Source organism: Branchiostoma belcheri, unplaced genomic scaffold (genome assembly GCF_001625305.1).
Source record: "Branchiostoma belcheri isolate BF01 breed outbred unplaced genomic scaffold, Haploidv18h27 scaffold27, whole genome shotgun sequence".
NCBI lineage: Eukaryota > Metazoa > Chordata > Leptocardii > Amphioxiformes > Branchiostomatidae > Branchiostoma > Branchiostoma belcheri.
In genome coordinates this window covers 390931-418130 of record NW_017803876.1, presented here as the reverse complement: position 1 = coordinate 418130, position 27200 = coordinate 390931, and the positions used below count along the sequence as shown (strand labels likewise).

At 40.1% G+C, this 27200-nt stretch overlaps 1 protein-coding gene across 1 annotated transcript in view; it reads left to right on the top strand.

The window, feature by feature from the left end:
• The window catches only part of LOC109472224 (baculoviral IAP repeat-containing protein 6-like), a 154294-nt gene that overhangs the window by 67770 nt on the left and 59324 nt on the right, over window positions 1-27200 (top strand). The window contains 8 exon segments of the mRNA XM_019771825.1: window positions 299-337; window positions 1747-1934; window positions 3137-3244; window positions 3980-4196; window positions 4999-5216; window positions 6267-6320; window positions 8107-8280; window positions 9551-9725. Coding sequence (XP_019627384.1) covers window positions 299-337; window positions 1747-1934; window positions 3137-3244; window positions 3980-4196; window positions 4999-5216; window positions 6267-6320; window positions 8107-8280; window positions 9551-9725 — 1173 coding nt within the window.

Sequence of the window (27200 nt, the reverse complement as noted above, 5' to 3'; positions counted from 1 at the left end):
TAGATGTCCAGGTAATGAGATACACAAGAAAATGGTTACTGAAGCAACTGCATAGATGTTGAAAACTGTCATACATTCCAAGTTGTTACATGTGTAGCATGCTTTGACAAAAACTAGTGGATGCTACTTGAAATGTCTGACAATTTTCAAAACGTACCCAGTTGCTTGAGTAACAATTTCCTTGTGAAAAGATAAAGATGGTCTGTTCTGAAAAGTGTCTGTGAAAACCCTGCACTTCCAACTCTCCCACCACCACATGGCCGTCACCGTGCACTGTTGTGTCCCTGTCATTTTTCAGACTCAGAACCGGAGGCTGAGGCCAGCCAGCCGCCCCTGGGTAATTCACGCATGCTGCTTTGCTACATTTCCCATTTAGATGCTAGACTGTAACCAGGCTTCAGAAGCGACAGGAAAGAGTTGATATTGGCCAAATAGACTCACAGATAACATGATAATAATTGCCAGGGGAGTTGTTGGTCCACTAAAGGAGTATGGTTTGCCGCTCCCGAAGCCTGTTAGGGACGCCATGATCAAACGGTATAAAAAATTAAAGTAATCCCCCCATTATTCCAACAAAAGAAGAATCTCAGTGCTCAGTGAAGATCATTTAAGCTGAAGATCATTAGATCTAGAGAAGATCGGGACTGGCAAACTGTACTCCTTTAACGGTCCAACTCCCCCGGCATGTTATCTGTCTATCTTGCCAATTTCCACTCTTTCCAGCTGCTTCTGAAGCGTGGTAGAGGCTTAGAAGATGCACCAATTTAGAACTTTTGGTCTATCTTGAACTAAAATAAGCGATGACAATAAAAAAATGTACAAATCTCCAAGGTTCTCTTCAAATGTCTTCTGACCAATATTTCATCAGAACTTTGTAGGATACCTGACAGAAGTGATTAAAAGTCAGACATTTTTACTCTGATCAACATTTTTCCAATCCTCTATAATTATGCTTCTGTCTGACTAAAGCCCAGATGCACAGGTCAGGTGGGACATTCATGGCACATGGCACAGCTCTGGAGACCTTGAGCTGACTACATAGACTGTCCATGTGTCAAATTATCTGCTGTGTGAGCAAAAAGAATCCCCTTGGACAAGTTACATTGAGAGGATAATCACTCAACTGAGTCATTCAGAAGCTTGAAACATCCTATGCTAGATTGGTGCATTTTCTTGTACATTTTGTAACAGTGAGTTCAGTATGAAGTGTAATGTGTGATGGGGTTTTAACATTTTCTTACAGAATTCTAAGACTTTAATTCAGAAGTACCGGGTAGTTAGGTACAAGCTCAATAATGACTGTTTGTTGATGAAAGTTCTGTCCATTTTGAGCAAACCACAGGGCATGAGGGCAATGATGAATATGACAGACTGTCATCAAAACGTTGGCTCTTGCTAAACAAGAGTGGTTGTGAATAAAGAACTTTGCCATAATTCAATCATCAACCAACCTGATAAAATTATTCATGCAGCTTGATTGTCAATTGAGTACATGTATGTCAGATCACACGGCAGATTACATATGGTGCTCATCATCATGATCATCATTCATCCTCTGTAGTAGAGGTGGAGCATACAAAGTTAGCTCGCCACAACTGTCTGTCATACATTACAGAGAAAAGTTCATGTCCCTCCAAGCCAGTTTCAGTTTCAATAAGTTTCTTAAGTGTTATGTTTGGGCGTCCAACTCTTCTCTTACCGGTATGGTGCTACCATCACTAATCCGCTGTCGTCTTCCCCCGTCAGACCTGAACTCCTTCCCGAACGCGTTCGAGGAGAAGGAGCCGAAGGAGCCGCCGGTGGAGCTGATTCCGGAGGAGGTCCTGCTGGGTACGGCCCACCTGCCGTCGCCTCTGCTGGTGTTCGCAGGCATGGGCGGGCTGGCGCTCATCGCTGAACATCTGCCTCTGCTCTACCCCGAGATCACCAGACAGGTCAGCAACTTTTTTTTTTAATCCTCACATTGAGGAACATAATACAGCACAAAGTGGTAGCACACTCAAGTAGTGATAATCGTTTGTCAATGTCAATCCTTCAACAATTGTGGTAAATCGGCTGGCTCTCATCGCTGAACATCTGCCTCTGCTGTACCCCGAGATCACCAGACAGGTCAGGACCTTTTTTTTTAATCCTCACATTGAGGGACATAATACAGCACAAAGTGGTAGCACACTCAAGTAGTGACAATATGGTGAATCGGCTGGCGCTCATCGCTGAACATCTGCCTCTGCTCTACCCCGAGATCACCAGACAGGTCAGGAACTGTAGTTTGTTTAATCCTCACATTGAGGAACATAATACAGCACAAAGTGGTAGCACACTCAAGTAGTGACAATATGGTAAATCAGCTGGCGCTGATCGCTGAACATCTGCCTCTGCTGTACCCTGAGATCACCAGACAGGTCAGGAACTGTTTTGTTTAAAGTTAAAACTTTTGGTCCAACACAAAAAATTCTCTCACCTAGAGCTTTCGACCAGTCACTCTGGTCTTCCTCAGTAGACTGACCCAGTGAGGCTTGTCACATGGCTCCTTTCAAGTGTGACGTCAACACTGGGTCAAAGGTATCTGGTAGACGATGTCGACCCCCGTCGCGGTTCAATGTAGTGTTGACATCACACTTGAAAGAAGCCACGTGACAAGCTTCACTGGGTCAGTCTACTGAGGAAGACCAGAGTGACTGGTCGAAAGCTCTAGGTGAGAGAATTTTTTGTGTTGGACCAAAAGTTTTAACTTTAAACATGTAACTACCAACACAGATGAACTTTCATGATCAGGAACTGTTTGTTTGTTTGTGCCTTTATTTAAACTCAATAGTTACCCCATTTAGCCATTTAGGCCACTTTTCATGGAGGTCCAGTACAAGTTGAAAGGAGTGTTCATGGGTCAAACAAATGTTCAATAATAATAATAATAATATTTGTCAAAATAAGTAACTGAAAACAGTATCAATGATACAAAGAGATAAATAAAATGAATAAATAAATAAACAACAGTAACAAAAACAGGTCATCACGTCATTACGTCCATAATTGTTCCATAAGGGTGACAATAGTCTTTTGAACTGTAGCATGTTAAAGGTGCCACCACACTTATCGAAAAGACTGGGGGTCCAATGGTTTCTGTTTTATGCTGTAGGTGCAGACCCCCTGTGTGGGATCAGGCTCTGAGAAGCTCGGTGACAGTGATAAGGAGTATCCCATGGAGTGGGTAGCAGTGGACCAGACTGGGGAGCTTACCTATGAGGTTAGTCTGTGCTGTCTTACACAGGAAGCAACAATAATTTTCCCATAATGGGAATACAAAGAACTGAGAAAATGTACAAAGGAGGCAATCACATGATTGCCTTAGCCCTGTACGCCATATTTAAGTCCTGGATCGTGTATAAAGAGAACGAATGTTTTGATGAAATAAATTGCTTTTCAATATTTTACAAAGATCTTAAAAACATAGTATGCATAGAATATAACATATCAGATACAAAGCGTTTTGAAAGATTTGACTGCTCTGGTAGTTAAATACCGCTGGGTTTTCTAGAGATACACTTCTACATAAAATGTAGCTGGCATGAATTGTGTTCCAATTTGATTGTTACATTCGTTGTACAATGTAGGTCATCGTACATGTAGGTCTCAAATAGTATGATGACCTACAATGTAGGTCATCATACTATTTCGATGCTGTAGGATTTTCTAGCAGGCTTGTACTGTAATGCTGTAAATCACTTTATACATGTATTCACTGTAGTAGCAAAATTTTTGCAGTGGCAGCAGGTGCAGAAAAAAGAAAGTTGGGTAATTATTTGTTTGGGGTAATGATAAATTTTAGGGTACAGAAGTGACCACAAAAACCACAAATATGAAGTGATTTACAGTACTATATAATACAATATACATATATATATCATTCCCACAGATCACAAAAACCACAAATATGAAGTGATTTACAGTATATAATACAATATATATATCATTCCCACAGATCCCTGAGCAGGTGACTGTGTCAGGGTCGGACACCAGTAAACCGTCTGCCCCCCGGCCGAGCGCCCGGGCTCCCCCCGCCATTCCCCCCCACTCCCTGGCCGCGTTTGGACTGTTCCTGCGGTTGCCTGGATACGCGGAGGTCCTGCTGAAGGAGAGGAAGAGGGCGCAGTTCTTACTCAGGCTGGTGCTGGGAGTCATGGACGATGGAGACGGAGGTGAGGTCACTTTACAAGATTCGATGGAATTTTCTGGAATACAATCTAAAAAATATCATATTTCAGAGAACTAGTATGTCCACAACTCGTGATTTTCGAAAATCTGCCGTAGTACCAAGGAAAGCTGCCAAGGGGTCCAAAATCCTAATTTCCTAACCACCTACCAAGTTTCATGACAATCCATCAATAGCTTCTTGAGTTGTCGTGTTAAACTACACAAATGTTACCAGAAACAAAATGTTCTAGGTGAAGATAACGACAAATTGTACAATGGCTTATACCACTATCATAATGATGCATCTGTACACAACAGCTTCACAGGCACGCAGTACAGTGACAGCTGGCTATATTACACTGAACGACCTGTTACACCTAACCTTTACACATCCAACTGTTACCTGCCTACGTACCTGCCTGCCTGCCTAAATGCCTAAGCCAGAACTGGCCCCTTGCTCCTCTTCATTTTTTCCCGCCAGGCAGCACGGTCCTTAGCCTTTTGTTTGGCAAGCTTGAGGGACCATCCTGTGTCATGTATTATTACTATCTGGTCCAGCCATCTTTTGGGGGGTCTTCCTCTAGGCCTATATGGTTTTCGAAATCCTGGCAGTAGGCCCCATATACAAAAGAGTCTGGGGGTCTTCTCTGAGCGTGACCAAACCACCTCAGCCTTCTTTTACGAATACCCTCAAGTATGGTATTTTCCATTCCCAGCATAGCTTGAATTTCCTCATTTTTAACGTGGTCTCTCCTTGAGACATTAAGGAACTGTTACATGTAACTGTAAATTAAAAATTTTTCCCAGGCCACATCCTGTCGTCGCCCATCGCCACGTCTCTGCCCACCCTGCCGTTCTCCGTGCTGAAGCAGCTGTTTGACTCGGCGCCCCTCACCACGGACGACGGCGTGCTGCTCCGCAGGATGACGCTGGAGATCGGCGCACTGCACCTCATCCTGGCCTGCCTGTCCGTCCTCAGCCACCACGAACCACGTGTGCAGGTCACCGGACTGGCACAGCCAGAGGTAATGTTTGGGGGTGGGCTGGACTGTGTAACATGTGTTTGATTTTACTATGTATATCACCAGGCCATGGGAGCATTCTATTTTGTTCAGTTTCTGTTCCTACATGTATTTGCTGTACAGTCAAATTTACCCCAGAAGACCACTCAGGGACTGATGAAATCTTGACTATGTAGACAGGTGGTCACCATAGTCAGGAATTCTTAATGCTTGTGTCTAGTGATGCATACCTAAACCCAATTTTAGGTTCAGGTCCGGATTCAAGTCCAGAGGTTTAGGTTCAGTTCCGGACATGTACGTCCGGACCTAAACCCATGGCATATACAAAATTGCATGTTGGCAGCCTTGCAATGTTGTCTGGGTGAAACTTTGGCAACATAACATGGAGGCCGGTACTTGACGATGTCCAATGACAATGTTTTCTTCGTTTTGCAGCAAAGATTTTACAATCTACGGAGGGTTTTAGGTGGTTTGGAAAGAAAAGGGGTATGTGAAATGGTCTTTTATGGTAATAAGTCCGGACTCGGTTCTTGACTTTTAGTTTTTTTTGGACTTGAACCTAAACATTCTTACAAGTCCGGATCCAAGTCCAGTGAACCGGTATGCAGCACTTAGTCTACTTGTGTCAGTGGGAAAATTATCTACGGGACCATAAAAAGAGAGGTGGCCCTTACATGTATGTAAAGGTTGCCACTTGAACCTGTCCACATATTAAACATGTAGATCTGTCCCCTGCCCCTGAGTGGTCTTCTTGGGCAGGTTTGATTGTACCTTTCACATACAGCCCTCTCACATTGCTCCCTGAAATTACATGCTTCTGCTGGAAATACAAGTCACAGCCACAGACTGAAGTAGTTGCAGCAGAAAATCATATCCAGTGGCTGAGTATGGTAACGACCAATGTATATATAATTGATACATTGTGTACATATTTTGTCAGGACAACTGTAATATTGTATTATGACATGCTGCATTAGATGTACATGTAGCAGTTCAGTACTGTTTGTTTGATGATGGGTGGAGGAGTCATGTTGTTTTCTCACCCTAACCCAGACCTCTACTGGACAGAATGGGGAAAAATCCAGTGAAAAGCCGAATAACGGCAAGGTGTGGCTTTCATTCTATGTCTAGTGTTGGTTTATCTTTAGAAGAAAGGGACTTGGGACCATGTCTTGTTCATTGTTCTTGTTCAACGATGAAAAATATCTATTTTTACCCAAGAATCCTCAGTCCCACTTTGTGTGTTTGAATGACTGTAAACTTGAGAATTTTTAGTATCTTGATATTATATTTTATCCTTAGCTGTGTAGAGGAAGTAAGATATAGGTACATGTACATGTACATGTACGTTTGGACTGTGTCTTCTGAAGATTACCATAATCAAGTACTCCCATCACTTAGCCGCTGTCTCTAATCTTTACTTTTAACAACTGTTGATGCTCCATGCCTTATTGTTTTATAGTAACTGCTTTGTGCACTGGTGGCATTTCATAACACCAGGTTCTATGACATAACTCTTGAGCTGTCAGAATTACCTCAACTTTCCAGCTTTTACTTCACAGTGAATAGTTGCTATTGTTTCTTAACAGTTGCAGTAAATAGTTTGCCTAATCTTTTTCAGCCAATTTTCATTGCTGTACTTGCATTGTTGATGATAGGTGTTGCAAAAAGTGCTTTAATCGTGGACAGAAATAACTTTCAACACTTTTATTAATAACTCCTGCTGCCGTAATCTGTTTATCAACAAGCTTTACAGTGACTATTGTCTGTAAGTGAACTATATAATTGATAGTATTCAACATGTTGGAGATGTATATCTTGCTATAATTATTTTTCTGTATTCTGCTCATCTTGTTACTGCACAGAATTGGGCATTGACCCATAGGCTATGCCATTCTTTTTAAGAAGTAGGAAGTGTTCTCATGAATAATATGGTCTTTTATCCATAAAACAAGTTGTCATGTGTGTATAGATCTTGACAACTCTGTACGACTGGATTGATACAAGGTTTTATTAGACGTTTTGGTCACCATCAGATCGATGATCTTCATCAGTGAAATAAATGGAAAATGATGCATATAACACAGATATCTTTAACGCTGATTGGTCAATATCTTAAACTCGAGCAGAGCGCCCTGCACTAGAAAGACACAGAAAAAGATAATAAAAGGAGGAGTGGTCCGATCTCTGTCATTCTTGAGAAAGACAAATAAAGTCGAAACCGTTTGAATTCCATCTCATCGCTGTCATTTTCCCAGCGCTACATATAGAATACAACACGGGGTATTCCGTATCGCCCGAGGTATCGGCCCGACCGCGGGTCGGATCGCCCGACGCCCGCAGGCAGGAGGGCGATCCGACTCGCGGGAGGGCCGGGACCGAGGGCGATGCGGAATACACCGTGTTGTATTTTATTTATATCATACCCACCCAAGAAAATGCGCCTTTCAATGCAACATGAGCCAAAAGTTGGTGCCACTAATATCTCAAATGCAACAACATCAGTTCCAACGTCCGGATTCTGTATTCGAATTTTCGAAAGGGGCACAAGCGGTTAGGGAGAAACGCGTTCGAACCGTTTTATGGAAGCCATGGAGGCGTTCGATAACGGGTTCCGGACCGGGCCGTACCGTAAAGTACGGCCCGCTCCGGAACCCGTTATCGAACGTTATCGCGGCCCGGGTATGATATAAAAATGATATATCAACACACTTTTCCTTTTCTTTCACTGATAAAGATTACCAGACGGTGATCAAAGCATTTAATTTAATAAAACTTTGAATCAGCACAGTTGTACAGATTTATGAAGATCTATGATGTCATATTCTATAATACTCCTGGATGAGCAACCATCACGCAGTTGTTAATCCGTCCTGTGGTGGGTTTGTTGTAGATCTTCCCGACAGCACAGGAGCCCTCGGCACCGGAGACGGGGCAGGAGAAGGGCCAGCTGTACTGGGCGAAGGGCACGGGGTTCGGCACGGGGTCAACCACCTCGGGCTGGGACGTGGAGCAGGCACTCACTCGCCAGCGCATGGAGGAGGAACACGTTACCTGTCTGCTACAGGTCAGCAGATACTGTCATTATGATTACCGAAGGAAAAGATATTGTTTTTGCTATCTTTCTTCCTCTTCTTCTTCTCCAAACACTGACCTCTGACCTGACCAATGACATGATTTGTTGACATCTGTCACCATGGTGACTGGTTTTGGGTTACATAATGTTGCAATTTCATGGTCTACTCTGCTCCTGTCACTATATACTAGTAGTACATGTATGAACTATGATTGTGAATGTGTTTGAGTAAGAATTAACAGAGCAGACCATGTCCGAAGGTAAACATTATGCATTTTGCTTTGCAAATGTTACTTCTCTAGTTCACTTTATGTTCGCGGTACCAAAAGTTTGTGGTCTGAGAAAAATGGACATGTTTGTGGGACTATATGTTTGCGGTGGCAGCAGGTGCAGCAAAAAGAAAGTTGGCAAATTATTTCTTCACGGTAATGATAAAGTTCAGAAGTGACTGCAAAAACTGTGAATATAATAAAGTACTGCATAAAAATCGTGATTTACAGTAAGCCTTTTGGCATTTCTAATCAGTAGCATATTTGAGAATCAGCCAGAGATCTTTAGGAAGGGTGCCATTCTAGGTAGAGTTCTGTTGAACTGGGTGGTGGTTTATCCAGGGTATGCAGGAGGAACATGTTACCTGTCTGCTACAAGTGAGCAGTTTTCTCTCATTAGTCAATCCCGGATTATTCAAAGTTAGTTCAAAGCACTAGTCTAGCCAGCCAGAATATTTTTCCATCCTCTTAGTTTTTGTTTGACATACATATAGCATGTCTCATGTGTAGCAACACACATATCTGTGAGGCAAAAATGCAATATCACTGACGGAGAATGGTTGCTTGTTCCGTATCGTAGGCTGGTTCTACTTATTTATTGGTGGCACCAAAAAATAAAGGAACACCTCATGTAGCTTGTTTGGGGGCTATTTCAAACACTTCAAGTATGAAATTATGATGACAATGCGTTAAGAAATGGCAGTAAATATTAATATCAAACAGTTCCTAGTGAATTCTTTCATCAGTGACAACTTTGGAAGGATAAGGATACTAACCTCCAAATTTTCGATGGCTATCAGTCCATCTTGTTCACGGAGTGGCCTAATCTCGCGAGAGTGCGAGACTAGGCCCAAGACTTCCATCGGTCTCCTTATCCTTCCAAAGTTGTCACTGATGAAAGAATTCACTAGGAACTGTATCTATACGTGACAAATGAATCTCTTCAATAATATCAAACAGATTTCATCATCCAAAATATTTTTTATCCGCAGGTCCTTGCCAGCTACATCAACCCCGGAGGCCACGTGCCTGACGAGGATGGAGAGGAGGGGGGGCAGGTGGAGATGTTGTCAGTGCAGCAGACCGCCCTTCCCACCATCATCCCGGAGCTGCTCAGTCACTCCTGTCTCATCCCTGCTCTGTCGTCTTACCTACGCAACGACTCAGGTAGGAGCAACTTACACGCACATGTACCTTCTAACTGTGACAGTGTTGTATCTCCTGTGACATAGTTTTGCATTGTTTATTCTGCAAAACATTCTGTGTTGGCAGGGTTGGACAAGTTTTCAAAAATCCACTTGCCTTATCGGGCAAGTACATGGTCATTTCCACTTGCCCGAACCAACTTTTTACTTGCCCAAAATATGACACATTTCTATGCATTTTACTAGCAGAAAGAGTTTATGATGTTGGATGCTTTATTTATCAAAATTGTTTAAAACTTGGTTGAAATACTGCAGGGGCTAATACTTTGCATCCAAAAAATGTACTTGCCCAATCGGGCAAGTACAGGGGGATATTTACTTGCCCAAACAGTGCTTTTACTTGCCCTGGGCAAGTGGGCAATGGGACTTGTCCAACCCTGGAACTTGGTATCGTTGGCTAGTATACCAGCTTTGCGCAGTGCGACAGCAGCTGGTTATATTACGCTCTGGTTATATTACACTTTGTTTGTTACATACAGCATACAAGAAACTTTTAATGCTTGTCACATTCCCACTAGTAATACTGATTTTGAGCTTCCCGGCTCTCTCATCATACCTACGCAATGACTCAGGTAGGAGCAACTTACATGTACCTTGCAGTATTGCATCTGCTGTGACAGATTTGTTATGTTTTGTTTATGCTGCAAAACATTCTATCTAATAGTATCTGTCTTGGTACTAGTCGTTTGTTGTCGAAGATATCTATTAGCATCCTCATTCACTTGGGATTGTGACCTCATGTGGCTCTGAGTCCGAAGCTCAAGGCCCACAGTTGTACACACTTGGGCATTGGTGGTCCGTTGTCAAGACCACATTCTGTATAGCTGGTATAACTGCCCTTCGGCATAACGTACCAGTTTTGCAGGTGCGCGGTGCGACATTAGCTGGCTACATAACAGTGAACAATCTGCCAAACCAAACCATTGCACATCTAGCTGCAATATAATGTACATGACATGTATATATATTATTGTTGTTTAAAGCTAGCTGTGTATTTTTTGAGCATACTCTAATCTACTTGGCAATGAGTTCCACTCTACAATAGTTCTAGGAAAAAAACAAGTTTTTGAATGCCACAGTCCTTGAAATTGTGACACTGGTTGTTTGTTACATATTGCAGACAAGGAAAACTTTATGCTTTTGACATTCCCACTGGTAATTTACTGATTTTGAGCTCCCTTTTAGAAAGTTAGTCTCAACCCAGCTCACCTTGTGTGACATACACGCAGGTACAAAATGTGTTTTTTGTCATCCCACGCTGGATAAGTGGTCTGCATTGTCTGCAAATCAGTCTCTGTCACAGAAGTCCTGTGCAGATAAGCCTGAGTCCCCTCCATCAGCTGACAGCCGTGCCTGAGGCAGTGTTATCTCCTGCAGTTGGCAGCCCTTTTACTGTCTGATTAGGGCATTCTCAAAGATAGGCAAAGTTAGAGTCAATATTTCAGTGTTCTTTCAAGTTTTAGAGGGAAAGGACTTGAGGACCTGAATTGCACCCTACATGTTGAATAATATATAATGTTCTCCGCCCTTTTGCTCTACAATGGGTGGTCTTGTACTTGTCAAACAATACCAGGTAGATTGTTGTTACAGTAGGCTTTTTAACATGGTGTAGCATTATTTCCATTGTGTAAGACTAATGCAGCTATATATGCCTTATTGCTTGTTGCTGTCCTTAGAAGTGGTATGGCTATATACAGGTCGGGAACTGTCTTTCTCCTACCATATATCTTCATACTTAAGTTGTTTGTTTATTTATTTCTGTCTTCTTTATACAGGGTAGACGCACTCAGTACAATATACTGCTTTACAGGCGTGCCCTGTTCAGATAGACATAAACACCAACAACAGTAAACAAAATAACCAAAAGTAACATATATATACACAAGCGAGCATCAAAATCGATGGATCAGGCTGGGTCGAGAGGTCAGAGGTCAGCAATGTTGTTTTATCAGCTTCTTGAAAGGCCAGACGTGACCACCCTAACTGTACCAGGCAACTCATTCCATGCAAATGCACCCCTGTATGCAAATTTTCTACGGCCAGATTCCAGTTTAACTTTAGGTAGTTGTTTGCAATGTAAGTTGAACACTGGATTGATTAGCACAGTGTATAACTCAGTACTGTCCTTGGTGCTGAAAGTTGTTGTGTGTTCAACTGGTGTCAGTGGAAAGCAGCAGCATCAATTTAGTTATTAGATGTACTTAGAAACAGGCCCTGCTGTTTTAAGAAAACTTTCTGCTTTTGAAGTACCATTTGTACACACCAGCTATCATAAAGACCCTTTTATCATAAAGTGTTTTATGGTAGCGGAAGCACCCATTTTTTCACCCGGGATGTCTAGGCTCCAGCATGCTCAACAACTTTTCTCCACAATTGCCCTTTGATGGTGGTCCAATTCTTTGGACTGTCCCCATTTAGTCAGCAGCTTTATCGTGTTTTGGGAACTACATTTTTGTAAAATTTAGGTCTTTTTGTTTACCTGGGTGTTTATATGCTGACTTGATAGGAGTAGCTAGCTTTTTATGGTACATCAAGTTCCAGTTCAAGTTTATTTATTTTAGGCCACACCAATTTAATTTGTTGGTTAACAGATTTGCCCGCTCCTTTTTTTCTGATTTGCAAATAAAAATAAAAATTCAGAATCAACTGCAAAATGCTCATATTTTGCCCTGAATACAGTTATTCCATCTTTCAATGCAATGGTATCATGAAAAGTTCAAAATTAATTGTTTAAATTTTGAGCCAGCCCGGTGTGTTGACTTCATGGCTCCTATCGTACTATTTTGGGCCATTTATTTTTCGCCTGCCCGCTCATTTATTTTTCTAGAAAAATCCGTTAACCAAGAAATTAATGACTTCTGATGAATGTCACAGAATGTGGTACTTTTGTCAATGTCGTAACGCAATTCAGCCTTTTTGGCTGCAAAATTTGTGGCATTGGTTTTGAACTAAATAACTAAACCATTCATTATTACTTTTGTACTTGATTTTCTTGCAATTCAAAGTGTTATTTTCTTCATTACCTTTGGGTAGAAAATTAAGATGAAGGGAAAGTTATTTCAGTCTGACATTACTTGTATCAAGATGAACGCTGTTTTGGGGAGTAACATTCTCCTGAGGGCTGAAAATACCATTATAGTGAATGCCATGAAACGTTTGATGAATGTGGACTCTTAACAACTACATTGATTTCAGGCGGTGTTCCAATTAGTTTTCAACAGTTTTTACATTGTATTTCTGTCTCGCAGTAATTGGAACCACATCTCATAGCAGAATAATTACCACATATATTGGACAAGGCTTTAGCCATTACAAATGGCCAGTCTTGGGGTAACTGACGGGAAGTTTTTGTATATGAATGAATGAATGAATGAACTTTATTGCTCGATACATAGTACAATGTGTGGCAGTAATACAACAATACTACAAAACTAGATTATCTTATTACATTTCTTACTACAAACTACTATCTATACAGTATATGGGTTACAATATGGTCATGTATTGATGATATGGTCTCGCTTATGAAATACAGTGTACAGAAATTGGCCTATGTAGGCAGATATGGTAGTTGGACATGACAATAATTTATGGAATGTATCGTATTTGTGTAGCATGATCAAAGGTTTCAGCAACTTTCAACTTTATTTGTTCAACCAGGTACATGTATCATACTCAGGCCACTCTGGCCTGTTTTTCAGGAAATCCTGGTACAAAAGCACAGACAAACACCTAACAGTTGAACAGATTCACAATACATCCAAAAGTCTAAAAATAACACAATCGTCATAGATAAAACTAATCTTAAATACAATTCGATAAAAACTGTTTAAAAGTTCTGAGACTAGGCTGCTGTCGTTGTTGTAGGGGGAGTGAGTTCCAGAGGTAAGGTCCATAGTACTGTAAGCTGTTCCTGTATGACTCTTGCTGGTGAATTTCATCTGTTTGATCCATTCAGCAGTTTCCTGTCACATGTACCACTCGTGTGTCTCTGCTGATAGCTTAATTTCACTTTTGTTCAGTGTTCTCGCCAGGCCTTTTGAGCATAGTGGCCCCCTATGCTGTAAATTGTACCCCCTATGCTGTGATTGGACCCCTATGCTGTCTTTCAACCAGCATAGGGGTGTCTTTTCTGGAAGAACTTTCATGAATCATGAAGAAGAAGAAAATATGACTTTAGAATTAGGCTATAGCAATGGGAAAACCTTAACTTCACAAAATCTCTCCCTCCATAAGTGAGAAATAGTGTCTCAGGGGGTTATGAGTGTCAATTTTTTTGGGCTCAATGCACGACTTGCACTGCAAAAGTTGCCTTTCTGTACCTGACCCCTATGCTGTGAAAAAATCCTGGTGAAAACCCTGTTGTTCCATGATTGAGACGAAGGGGTGATGTGGATTAATGTGTCTGATTGCAAGGTATTCTGAGTTAATACAATCAATCTATTCTGATGTGCAAATCAATCTGGGTCATCTCCAATACTTGTTCTTTTCAATCCACCACAGTCATCTATATTATACACATTCCCACTCCAACACATCACACAGGATCTCCAATATTCAAGCCAGGACTTCCTGCAAATGCACGTGTATCGACTCTCTCGTGCAAACTAGCAACAGTCTGCTCCCTTTGTGTCTGGTACAGCTGTGTCGGGAAACAAATGATTGCCACTTGTGCTCACATTCATTTTCTCATGTATCTCATGTATATCTGTCTGGAGTGAAAGCTGGCAAACTAGTTGAATGTGTATTCATCTATTTCATGATTCACCAACATCTATCTTCATTAAATTTTGCTGTAACTTTGAGAAACTTACAATTCATTCAATTGTAATTATGCAACTGCTTAAGTGTGTGCTTTATTCCATTGATCTATTTTTACTTTGTGTTGGGGATGAAGATCTCTTTTGCTGTCAAGATGTTAACCTTAATTACTGAGTTGATGGATGAGAAATAGTCCCGATTGCTGATCTTTCATTAAGATAAGCGTAACCACAAATATTTCAGGACTGAAGGTTTAAAATTCGCTGGAAAGTGCCAGGATTTAATCAGCCCTTAGGCCACACCAATTTAATTTCTTGGTTAACGGATTTTTCTAGAAAAATAATGGAGCGGGCGGGCGAAAAATAGATAAAAATAAAAACATCCTATTATTGCCCAAAATGGTTATGATAGGAGACATGAAGTCAACACACCAGGCTGGTTCAAAATTTAAACAATGAATTTTGAACTTTTAATGATACCATTGCATTGAAATATGGGATGACTGTAACGAGTAGCAAGAAAAGGACTGTTTTCAACTGTTCAGGGCAAAATATGAGCATCTTGCAGTTGATTCTAAATTTTTATTTTTATCTGCAAATCAGAAAAAAATGAAGCGGCGAATCCGTTAACCAAGAAATTAAATTGGTGTGGCCTTATCACAGACTCTAGGATTATGGATGTTCCACTTTTGTTTTTCGTTGCTCATTATCACAATATAGAAGCCACATTTAACAGTACATAAGCCATGATATTTCAGATACTGAAGAGTTTCTAAAGTTAACAGCAGTACAATAAATTGCAATGGATTTTAGTTGAATTGTCCTGTCAGCAAGATGTTTCACTAAACATTGATTAGATCATAAATGAGTTTCTGCACTTAGGAACCTGACGGTTTGTTTTATGACCAGTACATGACAATTTCATTTTGTTTGATGTGTTGTTTGTTGTCTCAGGGGCAGAGTCTTGTCCACATTTTCTACTTATTTTGATATCCTATATGGGGCACGTCCCGTGTCTGTAAGAAATGTTTGTACTGTAAGTTTGTAGATGTTGGTACACTCGACAACTAATCTCCAAGCAGATCCTCGGGTGGCAAAAGACAGACTGAGTATCAAATGCAGACAGTATCCATTCACCAGAGAGGTTCAAATACACCAGCCAAGCTTGACTCTGAACTGTTTGTTGTAAGTACTCTGCAGTTTGGTAGTCAACAGTCAGGTCCTGGGAAATGAATGGAGTGTCTTGCAAACGACCTGATCTCATATCTCTGTGTTCTGTGAGGCACTTTCAAGACTGCTTCCTTGGTTACAAATGTTTAAAAATCCATATAGCGGTGCGGGAAATACATTTTTTATGTACCATTAATGCTGCTTGTTCCTTGCTATCATACAGACTGTTTGATAGTCATCAAGCCAGCAAATAGTGCTTGAGGACATTTTGCACTCTGTTATAGTCGACTATAAATTGTTCCATGGTTTTAACTGTCGAGATATCGGTATATTGATCAGGCATACACACAACTAGGAATGTGTTTTTATGCGTACCTTTGAGTGTCAGTACACGTTGGGCTACAAATTTTCAGCACAGAGTGTTTACACTGATATGTAGTGAGACTCAAGGCACAGATAGACATGCTGTAAAAATTGTATTCATCTGAAATCTTCAGTTGTGGTTCCTTTATGTAAGTAACAGCAGTTTTCATACAGGGCTCGAAATTCATTTTTGGGAAATACAATGTAGGTGCACAAAAATGTTTCTGGGTGCACCGTACACAACAAAACTGATTACAGATTTTACTGCTCCTCTTCAAAGCTTAAATATGAAATGGAGCTAACTTCAAAATCTTACAGAACTAAGTAGTACAACAAAGATTTTATTATTTTTCTGACAGATTCCAAGAATATCCTGTATACTTTTATACATTTAGTATGTAAAAAAACGTACAAAAATATTTGGGTGCACCAGCGCACCCACAGAAATAAATTGGGTGCACAGCTCCAATTTTGGTTGCACTAAGGTGCACATGCACCCAGTATTTCTAGCCCTGTCATACATGTATGTTAAAGAAACAGAACCTACAGTATTTTACTACTGATAGCTTTTTCCTTCTGAAACTATACTTCCATACAGATTTTATCCCAACATACTGGATATAGAAAGTTATGGACTTTTGAAAAGAAATTCAAAGGCAGCAAAAGACCGTTTTAACCCTTACATAGTAGATTCCTTCTCTTCAATTCATGGAGTATAAACATTGAAATAGCTGCCGTGACCTTGTGTGAAAGAGATGCACTTAAACGATAATCCAGTTCTCCATTAATGACACCATTTGTACCACTAAAAATGTATCCAGGATCGAAATGAAAGGAATCGCGATTTATACGTCCAGCCACGTCGGTGAAACATGCCCAGATAAAACGCTGAAGGTGGGGTAATGGTCGCTGTAAGTAGATAAAAACAATGTGAGGAGAAGAACTGATGATACGGCTTGGTGTTCTATGTCCTCCCCAACCCTGGGCTCCGCCGTGAGTGCCCTCTCCGCACATCAACAGTCCCATTAACCCTCGGCAATACGCTTTTATAGGCAGCGCCGGCTTTAATGTGCTCCTCTGTTCTTGACCCAGGATACAAAATGCACTTTTCAAAGCCTTTTACACGGGGTCATTAGAAGAACATGATGTATTACTGATGAAATTTATGTCATTAATCTCGTTGGTACTTTGTTACATCAAAATAATGCATGGGCAACTGTGATGAAGACTCAAGGTCAATTTGAAAGAGTTAGAAATAAATTGACATATTTGCTGTTAGACTTTCCTTAAATATTTATATTATAATAGCTTCTTTGTTTCACAATGTTAAGACCTCTTCAAGCAGCATGTTAAGTGCACTTGCAACTATTATCAGTTCTGATCAGCCTTTGATTCTGTATTGGCCACGTGTTGCACAAGTTGTATATCTGTCAGTTTGCTAGAAGGCCACTGTAAATTTGAAGGTCATACTGAATGTTGACTGCCGTTTACGTCAGGCACTGACGTGTATGTTTATTGGTGTGGCAAAGACTGGTAGTAACTATTGATCTCAGCAGAAGCAGCTCTCTATGTATAGACTCGCTGTGGAACGATAAGGTCTCATTTTCCTGTGTGCGATGTGTTGATAAGTTTCAGCTGTTTCGAGAAAGGTTCAGGGCATGACAAGATGGTTTTCCATAAGCACATTGTGGGAAATCGTCTAGCCCAGTGGCATTTGGTATACAGAATGAGATAGGAAAGGTAGTGAAATTCTTGAATTACTTAAGATGCATTCTATATTGTTGAATCTCACTCAAGCAAAGAGTATTCAAGTTGTCGTCTGAGAGGTAAAGTTATGGTAGTGTCAAGAGACATCGGCTTCCTGTACAGAATCAATGTAAAATTCATAAGACTTGAAAAATGATATACTAGCACTTAAAAAATGATATACTAGCACCTGTTGACGACATTGATTTCAGTAAGGCCATGTTGATTTGATGATATGGATGACATCCTCTGGGAGCCCCAAAACTGATGCGCACGTGCGAATAAAAAAAAAGTTTTGCAAAAAAAAAGTTGTTTTCATTATGAAATCTACGTGGTCATGAGGGTTGAACAAATGGGACAGAATATAGTTTGGTGAATAATCTAATCTTCAAGTTCATTTCCTTATAATTTAGTCTTTTTTCGATTGATTTTGGCATTCTACGACATTGGTATAGTTTTTACTTATTTTTTTGTAACTTACGGTATATTTTTGTTCTGTTTTGTACGATTTACAGTATGGTTGAAAACTTTTCTTTTTTTTTTGGAAACGGCCGAAAATTCATGCGCGCGCGGATGTCATCCATATAATCAAATCAACATGGCCTAATTGGAAAACCAGACAAAAGTGATGCATTATGATTAGGTAACCTTTGGTGCTCAAAGCACACCAATTCAACTTTTCTGTGGTCCTCTTCCGTAAACAATGAAAACTTAGTGTTTTAAATTTGTTTCAATTCTCATCTGTGACTAAGTTGGAACTGATTTTGTGACCTACTACATGTAAAACAAAACCACTGAATGCTTTGGAACTGAAAGGTTTGCATCTATCTGGCCTGAGCAAAAAAGAATGGCACAGTACAGAAGTTTTATGTCCCTTCCCTGCAGAACAATTTCTCCACTTTCAGTTTATGTACTTAGCGTCCATAAATATTTTTACTGACCCAGCCAGGGCCCACATCACTCTTGATTTTCTCCACAATGTACTGAGAAGTATTTCCCTGATGGCATTTTGCCAGAAAATCTCTTACCTTCAAGCATGGCCATGTGCATCGGTAAATGGTCCACGGTTGTATTTGATAATGTGTGACTTATTGCACTGAGCTGATCCGTGGATGGGGGTGCTGCAATTTTTTCCCCTTATTTTTGCACAGCGATCTGTCGAGAAATTCTTAGGGAAGAGGTGCTCCTTAATTGGTTGATGAAAAAAATTAGTGAATTATCATAAGAATACTGTGAGAAAACCCTAAATTTGACAAATTTAGCGATCTGTCCAGAAATTCTTAGGGGAGAGGTGCTCCTTAATTGGTTGATGAACAAGTCAGCAAATTGTCATAAAAATACTATGAGAAAACCCTAAATTTGAACATTTTGGGAGAGGTGCAAGGATTTTGAGGAGAGGGGGAGCACCCTTGCTTCATTGCTCGGGGAGATCTCTGTTGCATCTAGCCGTAGCCCTGCCAATCTTGCCGCTGTCACTCACAGCCTAACTGTCCCAAATTCATGGGTCGGCCATTCTGGAAACGGGTGCCGCCGCCGCAGTGGAAAATTGATAACCGGTTCAGAAATAACGCGGTGGCATTGGGCGTAGTAGAAGTTACATGGCATTAATGGGGGAGTTGTGCATATTTCATGTAGTTTGGGACTTTATTGCTATTGACCTGCTCAGTCAGCTATCGGATTGGGAAGGCTGCCCAAACAGGTAAATCTGCAGCTCTGAGGAACTTGGTGTGGGAAACCTGTCATCGCCTTCACTGTCGTTATTCAAACAACTCCAACTCTACTACTGAATGAATTACGGAGATTACTTCAGGACGTTTAAAGTGACATCTGTCACTCTTCTTCAGCATCACTAAAATGAACTGAGAGAACTTGTCAATACTTATAACATGTGAAAGAACTGGAAAAAAACAGTTGAACATGACAAAGACTCTTAAGTGTCATTCTCCAGTTCTTTATTAACTAAAGTCTTGTAAGAAGTGTTGACTAGTTCTGTCAAATTATTTTGGTGATGCTCATGAGTGTTGGATGTCAGTTGAAGCATCTAGAAGTACTTATTGTAATTCATCCAGTGTTGAATTTTCTAAAGTTTGAATATAGTTTACCTGAATGGCTAACCTTCATCAATGCTTCAATATCATTGTTTTAGGTTTTAATGAAAGTTATCATTTCTTGACTTCTGATATGACCAGATTGATGAAGCAAACAAATTTCAGTGCATGATGCAGTTGTGTAAGTAAGTACTAGGTGTTTTCCATAAGTTGTCCAGAAGGATGGCAAGAGTTGTAGTCTCTTGTGGAAAGGGGGTAGTCTAGGTCACTGGACACATTATTGCAGTGTTTTCTGTGTGAGCTGTGCCCACTGGCCCAGACACTGCCTCATGCACACCCTCGCTTAAATCTTTTTCCAGTGCTTTGTCTGACAGCAGAAAGCACGGTAAATTCTTTGGAAGTTGTGAGCCCATGTGTTGAAAATGTTTTATTGTTTTCTTCAGTTGATAAGCATTAGCAGTTTTTTTAAGAGTTCTAATTAAAATGGACAACTGTAGGGAAGTCAAGAGGAAAGAATTGCCCATTGGGGAAATGAATTATAAGGGTTTGATTGCATTTTAAGATACATACAACATGACATTGTAGTGTGTAACTTTATGTCCATACAATATTGCTATATAGCTACCCAAATATTATTGCATATCATATGTCAGTCCCTGGTGCTGAAATGTCAGTTACTGTTACTGTAGTTGTTTTCATGGCATCAGTTTTTCTGCCTATTTTCAGTGGCTTAATCCTTGTACTTACAGATGACGTCAGTAGATATTAAGTGTGCAGAAGCCTATTCAAATTCTGGCCACGTCATTGTAGACCCTAGCCTAAGGCCATGTTGATTTGATTATATGGATGACATCCTCTGGGAACCCCAAAACTGATGCGAGCGTGCGAATAAAAAAAAAGTTTTGCAAAAAAAAAGTTGCTTTCATTATGAAATCTACGTGGTCATGAAGGTTGAACAAAGGGCACAGAGTATCGCTCTACTCTTCAAATTCATTTCTTTACATTTTCGTCTTTTTTGTTTGATTTTGGCATTCTACGACATTGGTATCGTTTTCAAATATTTTTTTTTTGCAACTTACGGTATAAATTTGTTCATTTTGCAACTGTTTTGTATGATTTACAGTATGGTTGAAAACTTTTTTTTTTTGGAAACGGCCGAAAATTCATGCGCGCGCGGATGTCATCCATATAATCAAATCAACATGGCCTAATCAAGTGCTGGCCAGTTTATGTTTAGCATCTGGAGTCAAAAGTGATAAGAAGTTGCATCCGATAACCATTTTGCTGTGAATAGGCAGTATGACCACCAAGATATGTTTTTATGTGTGTGATTCCATGTTGCTCTTTTGTTACACTCTGAGCTGCTGAACACTATTTTTGTCCTGCTTTGTGATGCCCAAGCCCTTGCCTTCATGTAGGCAGTGTCTCTCTGTGTTATACATAAAACATGTCTGGGCTTGTGTGGTGTTTTGGCTCATGTAGGAGCCTCCGTCCCACTCTGCATGACTGATGCCTTTATCTGGTCGTGAGGACATCCTGCCGGCTACAAACACGGCATTGTCGGAGTGCCTTTCCCTGTCCCGGGAGTCCCGGGGCCTGCCCTGCGATGAATCACTCGTAATTAAGCCTGACAACTCCGGGCCCTGTGCATTAGCCAAGCCCTATCAAGGCTCGAAATTCAGTTTTGGGAATAGGTGCACCAAAAAAAATTAGGTGCACAGAAAATTTTTTAGGTGCACCATATGAAACAAAACTTAATTACAGATCTAATTGCGCCTCTTCTAAGCTTAAATCTAAAATAAGAGCTAACTTCAAAATCTTAGACATTCAAGTACTACAACAAAGGCTTTATTATTTTTCTGACACTTAGATGCCAAGAATATCCTGTATACTATATTACATTTCATATGAACAAAAATACCTACAGAAAGAAAAAAAATTGGGTGCACAGCTCCAATTTTGGGTGCACTAAGGTGCACATGTACCCAGTATTTCCAGCCCTGCCTATCAACAACGGGAAGTAAAAGTCCCCTCCGGCACCTCTCCCACACATCCATCTGGATCGCATCTCTCACACAGGGCTTTAGTTCTGAACCTGTTGGACGTGTGCTTTATGAAAAACACAGCCACACCTGCCCGGCACTAATATGCTACAAGAAGATTTATGTCAGGATATATACTTTGTATCATTTTTCTCAGAACTCTCTTCAACATGAGCTAAGGTGATCGACTGCTCTGTGGCCTCATACTTTTTTCCGGAACATTGAACTGTAAGACTGAACATTGATAGCACCTGTGGAGATAAAGACTTGATTAGCTTTTTGAAATATTGTGCTGTAACGCAATCTTTATTAGTTTTTGCAGCAAATAAGCCTTACTTATCACTCGGTGATTAGGGAAAGCGAGAACAATTTCTTGGTAGATAGAGCTTGATGATTACAGTGTTACTACAACCGTTTTTATGTGCTTCCGGTAAATGTAGGATCTGATAATGTAGAATGCATATTATAGATGTCATCTTTGGCATATTTATTATACCATTAACATTTTCTAATGGATCCATTAGCAGGTTTTAATAACAGTATGCTTTAGCTTGTGTTACATAACCTAGTAACCCAGTAATGCATTAATATGTAGTCCATCCTCAACGAATACTGTGTACCGTGTCATGTAAATTTAGTACAGTGGACAGGAACCTGTGAATACTTTCATCAGGTTGGTAAGTCACTGAGTAAAAAGACTTTTTTTTACACAACCAAGTCTTTTATTCAGCAGTGATACCTGTGCTCCAATGCAATGAACCAGTCAGAACTGCCCTGAGGAAGGTGACAGATGGTCACTGAAACGTCGGCTGAATAAAAGACCTGGTTGTGTAAAAAGAGTCTCTTTACTCAGTGGGCAGGAATATTGTGAAAGAAGCCACCACCTCCCCTCCACCCACACAGATTATATTGCATTCTGCCCTTTTTGAGAGTCCTCCAGAAGCCTGTATCCACCAGACGTTGTGAAGTGATCACTCAGTGATGATTGAGCATCTGGGTTGTATTGAAGACTCCCAGAGAATGTCATGATGTATTCTTAACTCTGTCGTGTCCATTGTTTACTTTAAGATTTATACATGTATAGCTGCAATGTTTATGCAGTTGCATGGACAGTTGATCATGATATGGGATAGAGTGGTGACTTAATGTCACATCTGGTGAGGTCGTGTGGCGCAACGGCAGCGTGCGCGACTTGGAACCAAGAGGTCCCGGGTTCGAGTCCTGACATGCCACCGATCTTGTGCCCTTGGGAAAGGCACTTTACATGACTTTCCCCATTAGACTCAAGTGAAAATGAGTATTGTCTGTCCAGTATTCGTTTCTATGTGCGGGACACAACAACAGCAACAGCTGCTTCTGTTCTGCATGTATTGCATTGTTGCAATTTCAATAAGATAAAATCTGTTGAATGTTTTGAAGTATGGTCATGTATCTGGCAAATGCGAGGGATCTGCATTGTCTCTGTCCAAGGTCTGTCTTTCCTCCTGTGGTCCTTTGCATGTGGGATATTCGTGAGGTGCTTTCCCCTGGGGCTACGTGTACATGCAGGCTTGCTGGTATCTGCCAACCAAGGCTCTAGCCAGCACCCTTTTTCTGTCAATTGCAGGAACTTTGTTGTGTGTAATGGAAATTTTTTAAAACCAATTCGTCAATCTTGACAAACAAAATTCTGAGGTAAAAAGCATCCAGAGGTTCACCATGAACCATGCTCAACCCCATGATTTACCTCTCAAAATGTGGGAAACTGCATTGTTTGGTAAAGGGTTGAATTAATACAAAAGATGTCCCCTAGGTCCAATCATAAACCTGGGCTGACTGAACAAAAATTTGAGCTGGCTAGAGCCTTGCCGCTGACTAAATTCATAGTACAGCAGTCCCAGAGGACTACAGGTGAAATTTACTTCTGCTGTCATCTCCAAGGCAACATTGATTTTCCCAATGCTTTAAACCTATAATAGAGAAAGAACAAAATGTGGCAGGAAATTGAGGAAGGCAGTGACAAAGTGGCGAACAAATGGAAACTAATGATGGTGTCTCGTTTAGCCTCCTCCCTGCTAAGGTCATTCTGAGCGGACCAGTATAAGCCTTTTGTTCATTTTGGATGAAACTTACATCCTTGCTGAGACTCTGAACTCTGTTTTGGTTGCTGGAGATTTTTTTTCAAAGTTTTCAGATATCCTTTTGATGGCTATGCTTCAGCATTTGGTAGCTTTTACTAATAAAAGAACATTATTCACTGGTCTCCCCTTTGTCATGTATCATCACTTCTGTGTGTTCTGCCCATTAAACTGAAGCATGCTGTTTTCCTGTTTTGAATGTTGATGTTTATTTCTCAGTTTCTTAATATAGATCTGTTATACACAGGGTGATGAAGTGCAGAAATCACTAGCTTGTGTGTACTTTTAAATGAGGCAAAAGTGGAAAAGGCACACAGACTCCAGAAAACAATGATGGCGTTTATACAGCATACATTTCATGATACAGTACATGTTACCCTTCTCTCACTCAGTCAACATGAGCTTGCACCATATAACACAATGCTGGTTACATTAAGGCCACTTTTAACATTACAAGGAACTTCCTTGAACAATTATTTAGCATGGATAACTGGCTTCCGTACAACCACTTTGACACATTTTCATTATTAATAAAATTAATCATTCAGAAACTACTGATAGATATTGACTAGATGTTGTATATGTACTACAGTTGGACTTGGTGTCTTTAACATACACTGTAAAGGAATTGGGTCTAGAAATGTGAAATCTAACATGCTTTGTACAGGAGTAACCTCAACACATGCTAATATCTAGTCCTGTCATTCTAAATCTACATGTATGTTGATTCCATCATCTCTCACCAGTGCTGTGTGACAGAAGTGAAATGGCAGATTTAGATGTTCAGCAGCTTACTTTTTAGAATCTGAATGTACTTTTTTAACATACTTATTAATGGAATGAAAAAGACAACTTGCACCCAGCACAAATTGCCACATTGTGGATCAAGTTTAAAACAAGACAAATTGACATGTGGGTGGATAGAATAATATTGTGATGGACTATATCTATAATCTATTATATTGAAACTGGATGGAAGAACATTATTTTGATTTACTACATTGTGTTTTAGTCATGATGCATCCATCCTATCATATGACGTACTTGTAACAGTTACTGTTCATCAAAGATATCTTCAGTATAGGCATACACTGCTGAAGTCTCCATATTGGCCTAATGTGCACAAACATATGTTTCGAATCAAGCATCATTTCTTATCAGACCCAACCTGACGTCACTTCCTAGTATTCTCATCTCATTGCAGGCATTACGGCCTCTCCATTATACTAGCAAGCTTAGTTGGTTTTTGATTGGCTTCTGCGGATTAAAATCGTGTTGGAGGTTGTATTTCTGAGTCTCTGCGTGCGTTGACGATTGCTAATGTACTATGTGTCAGTAGTGTTATATGGTGATGGGGTTTGAGCAATCTCATAAGATTGATTGGAATAAATTACTTCAGCCCATTATTAATTCATTTAGCTTCTTGGATATACATGTACATGTACATGATCTGTGTGGATACCGAAAATCAGATGGACAGAATGAAATTCAGCAGTCACTGCACTGCAATCTGTGTCACTGAATGTAAGAAGCCAGTCTGCTAAATCCAGATCTGAAGAACATCCTATAACATACTTCTCTTTTGGGTATTAAATTATTGGTCTCTTCATTCATTAATGGTATTGAACATTACTGTTCTCTACATACATGTACATGTACATGTTGTGTGTTGTTTTTAGTAGAAAAAAGGTAATAACCTATCTTCTGGCCTTCAGTGATTTAAAGTGATGTATGTCCATCTTGGTAGCAAGCAGGGATCTTATCAATTTGCCCTAATAAAAGTAAGGTTTATGAGCTTTTTTGTGATGTTACGTGTATCTAGAGGAGGATGGACAAAGAATACAAACTTAAAGATAAAATTGGCACCTAAAGCTAAAATAAACAGTCAAGTCAACCCTTTTAGTGGACCTAATTGCAGTGGAAAGTCTCTGCATCATAACATGACATGCTCATTCATCAATATCCATTAGGCCACACCAATTTAATTTGTTGGTTCTCGGATTTTTTCAGAAAAAATATGAAGCGACAGGGCGAAAAAAAATAAAAATAAAAACAGGTCTAGGCATCCTATTATAGGCTTAAATGCTATGAAATGAGCCATGAAGTCAACACAAAAGGCTGGGTTAAAATTTAAACATTGAATTTTGAACTTTTAATCATACCACTGCAATGATAGATGGGAAAACTGTAACAACTAGGAAGAAAAGGACTTTCCTCAACTGTTTGGGGCAAAACATTTATCATTTTTCAGTTGATTCAGGACCAGAATCAAATTTTTTTTTTTTGCAAATCAGAAAAAAACGAAGAGGCGAATCCGAGAACCAACAAATTAAATTGGTGTGGCCTTTATAAAAAAGAGTGCCTATAAATGCCAGTCAGCTGACATGCACATATTTTTGTTAGAAATCTGGAGACTTTTAATCTGATCGCAGTTGATGGATCAATGCAGTATAATCCTGTCGCCAGTGATCTGTTGTAGTAATCAATTTAATAACCACGTCAACCTGCTCTCATAATTGATTCTGACATTTTTAGATTATGATATTCAGTTATAGAAACTAAAGAGTAAATTTTTAGATTGTTAGGTGTGAATTTTGTGTCATACTCGTTATGGTCTTGCATGGATTTTGAATAATACTTATAGTTACTGTAGATAAGACAGCTTGAATTCTCCAGTGCAGAAGTTTACAATTCTAAGCAAAGCACAGATTTCTTAGACATTCATTTTTGGCCATAGTGGATATCCTTTCCTAGTAGGTAAATGCTTTAATTTATACCTTTTGTCTTGAACAGAAATACATACTGAATGGTGTCAGCCATTGCTGTGCAGTTAAACAGTGTATTACGATATTAGCGTAATGACTTGTTCATTGGACTACAAATACCCTTCGCCTTGCAGTTGACCCTGTGTCACAATTTCTGTAGCAACAAAATCACTCCGTACCATTAATATTGCAAAGTCTATTTCAGTCTGCCCCTATAGATCTCTAGATGTCTACATGTATGTGGGTGGTAATGTGCGAAGACTGTGTTTAACTTAGTTCTCTAGAGTAAGCTTGTTCAATTACATGGTAGCTGGATCCAATTGCTAAGTCCAGACCAGCTGAAGTTTCCAGCAAAGTAGAATTATAGATAAGCTGGATGTGCTGTTAGCCAGTAGAGATGGTATTCTATAACAGTATGAACTCAAA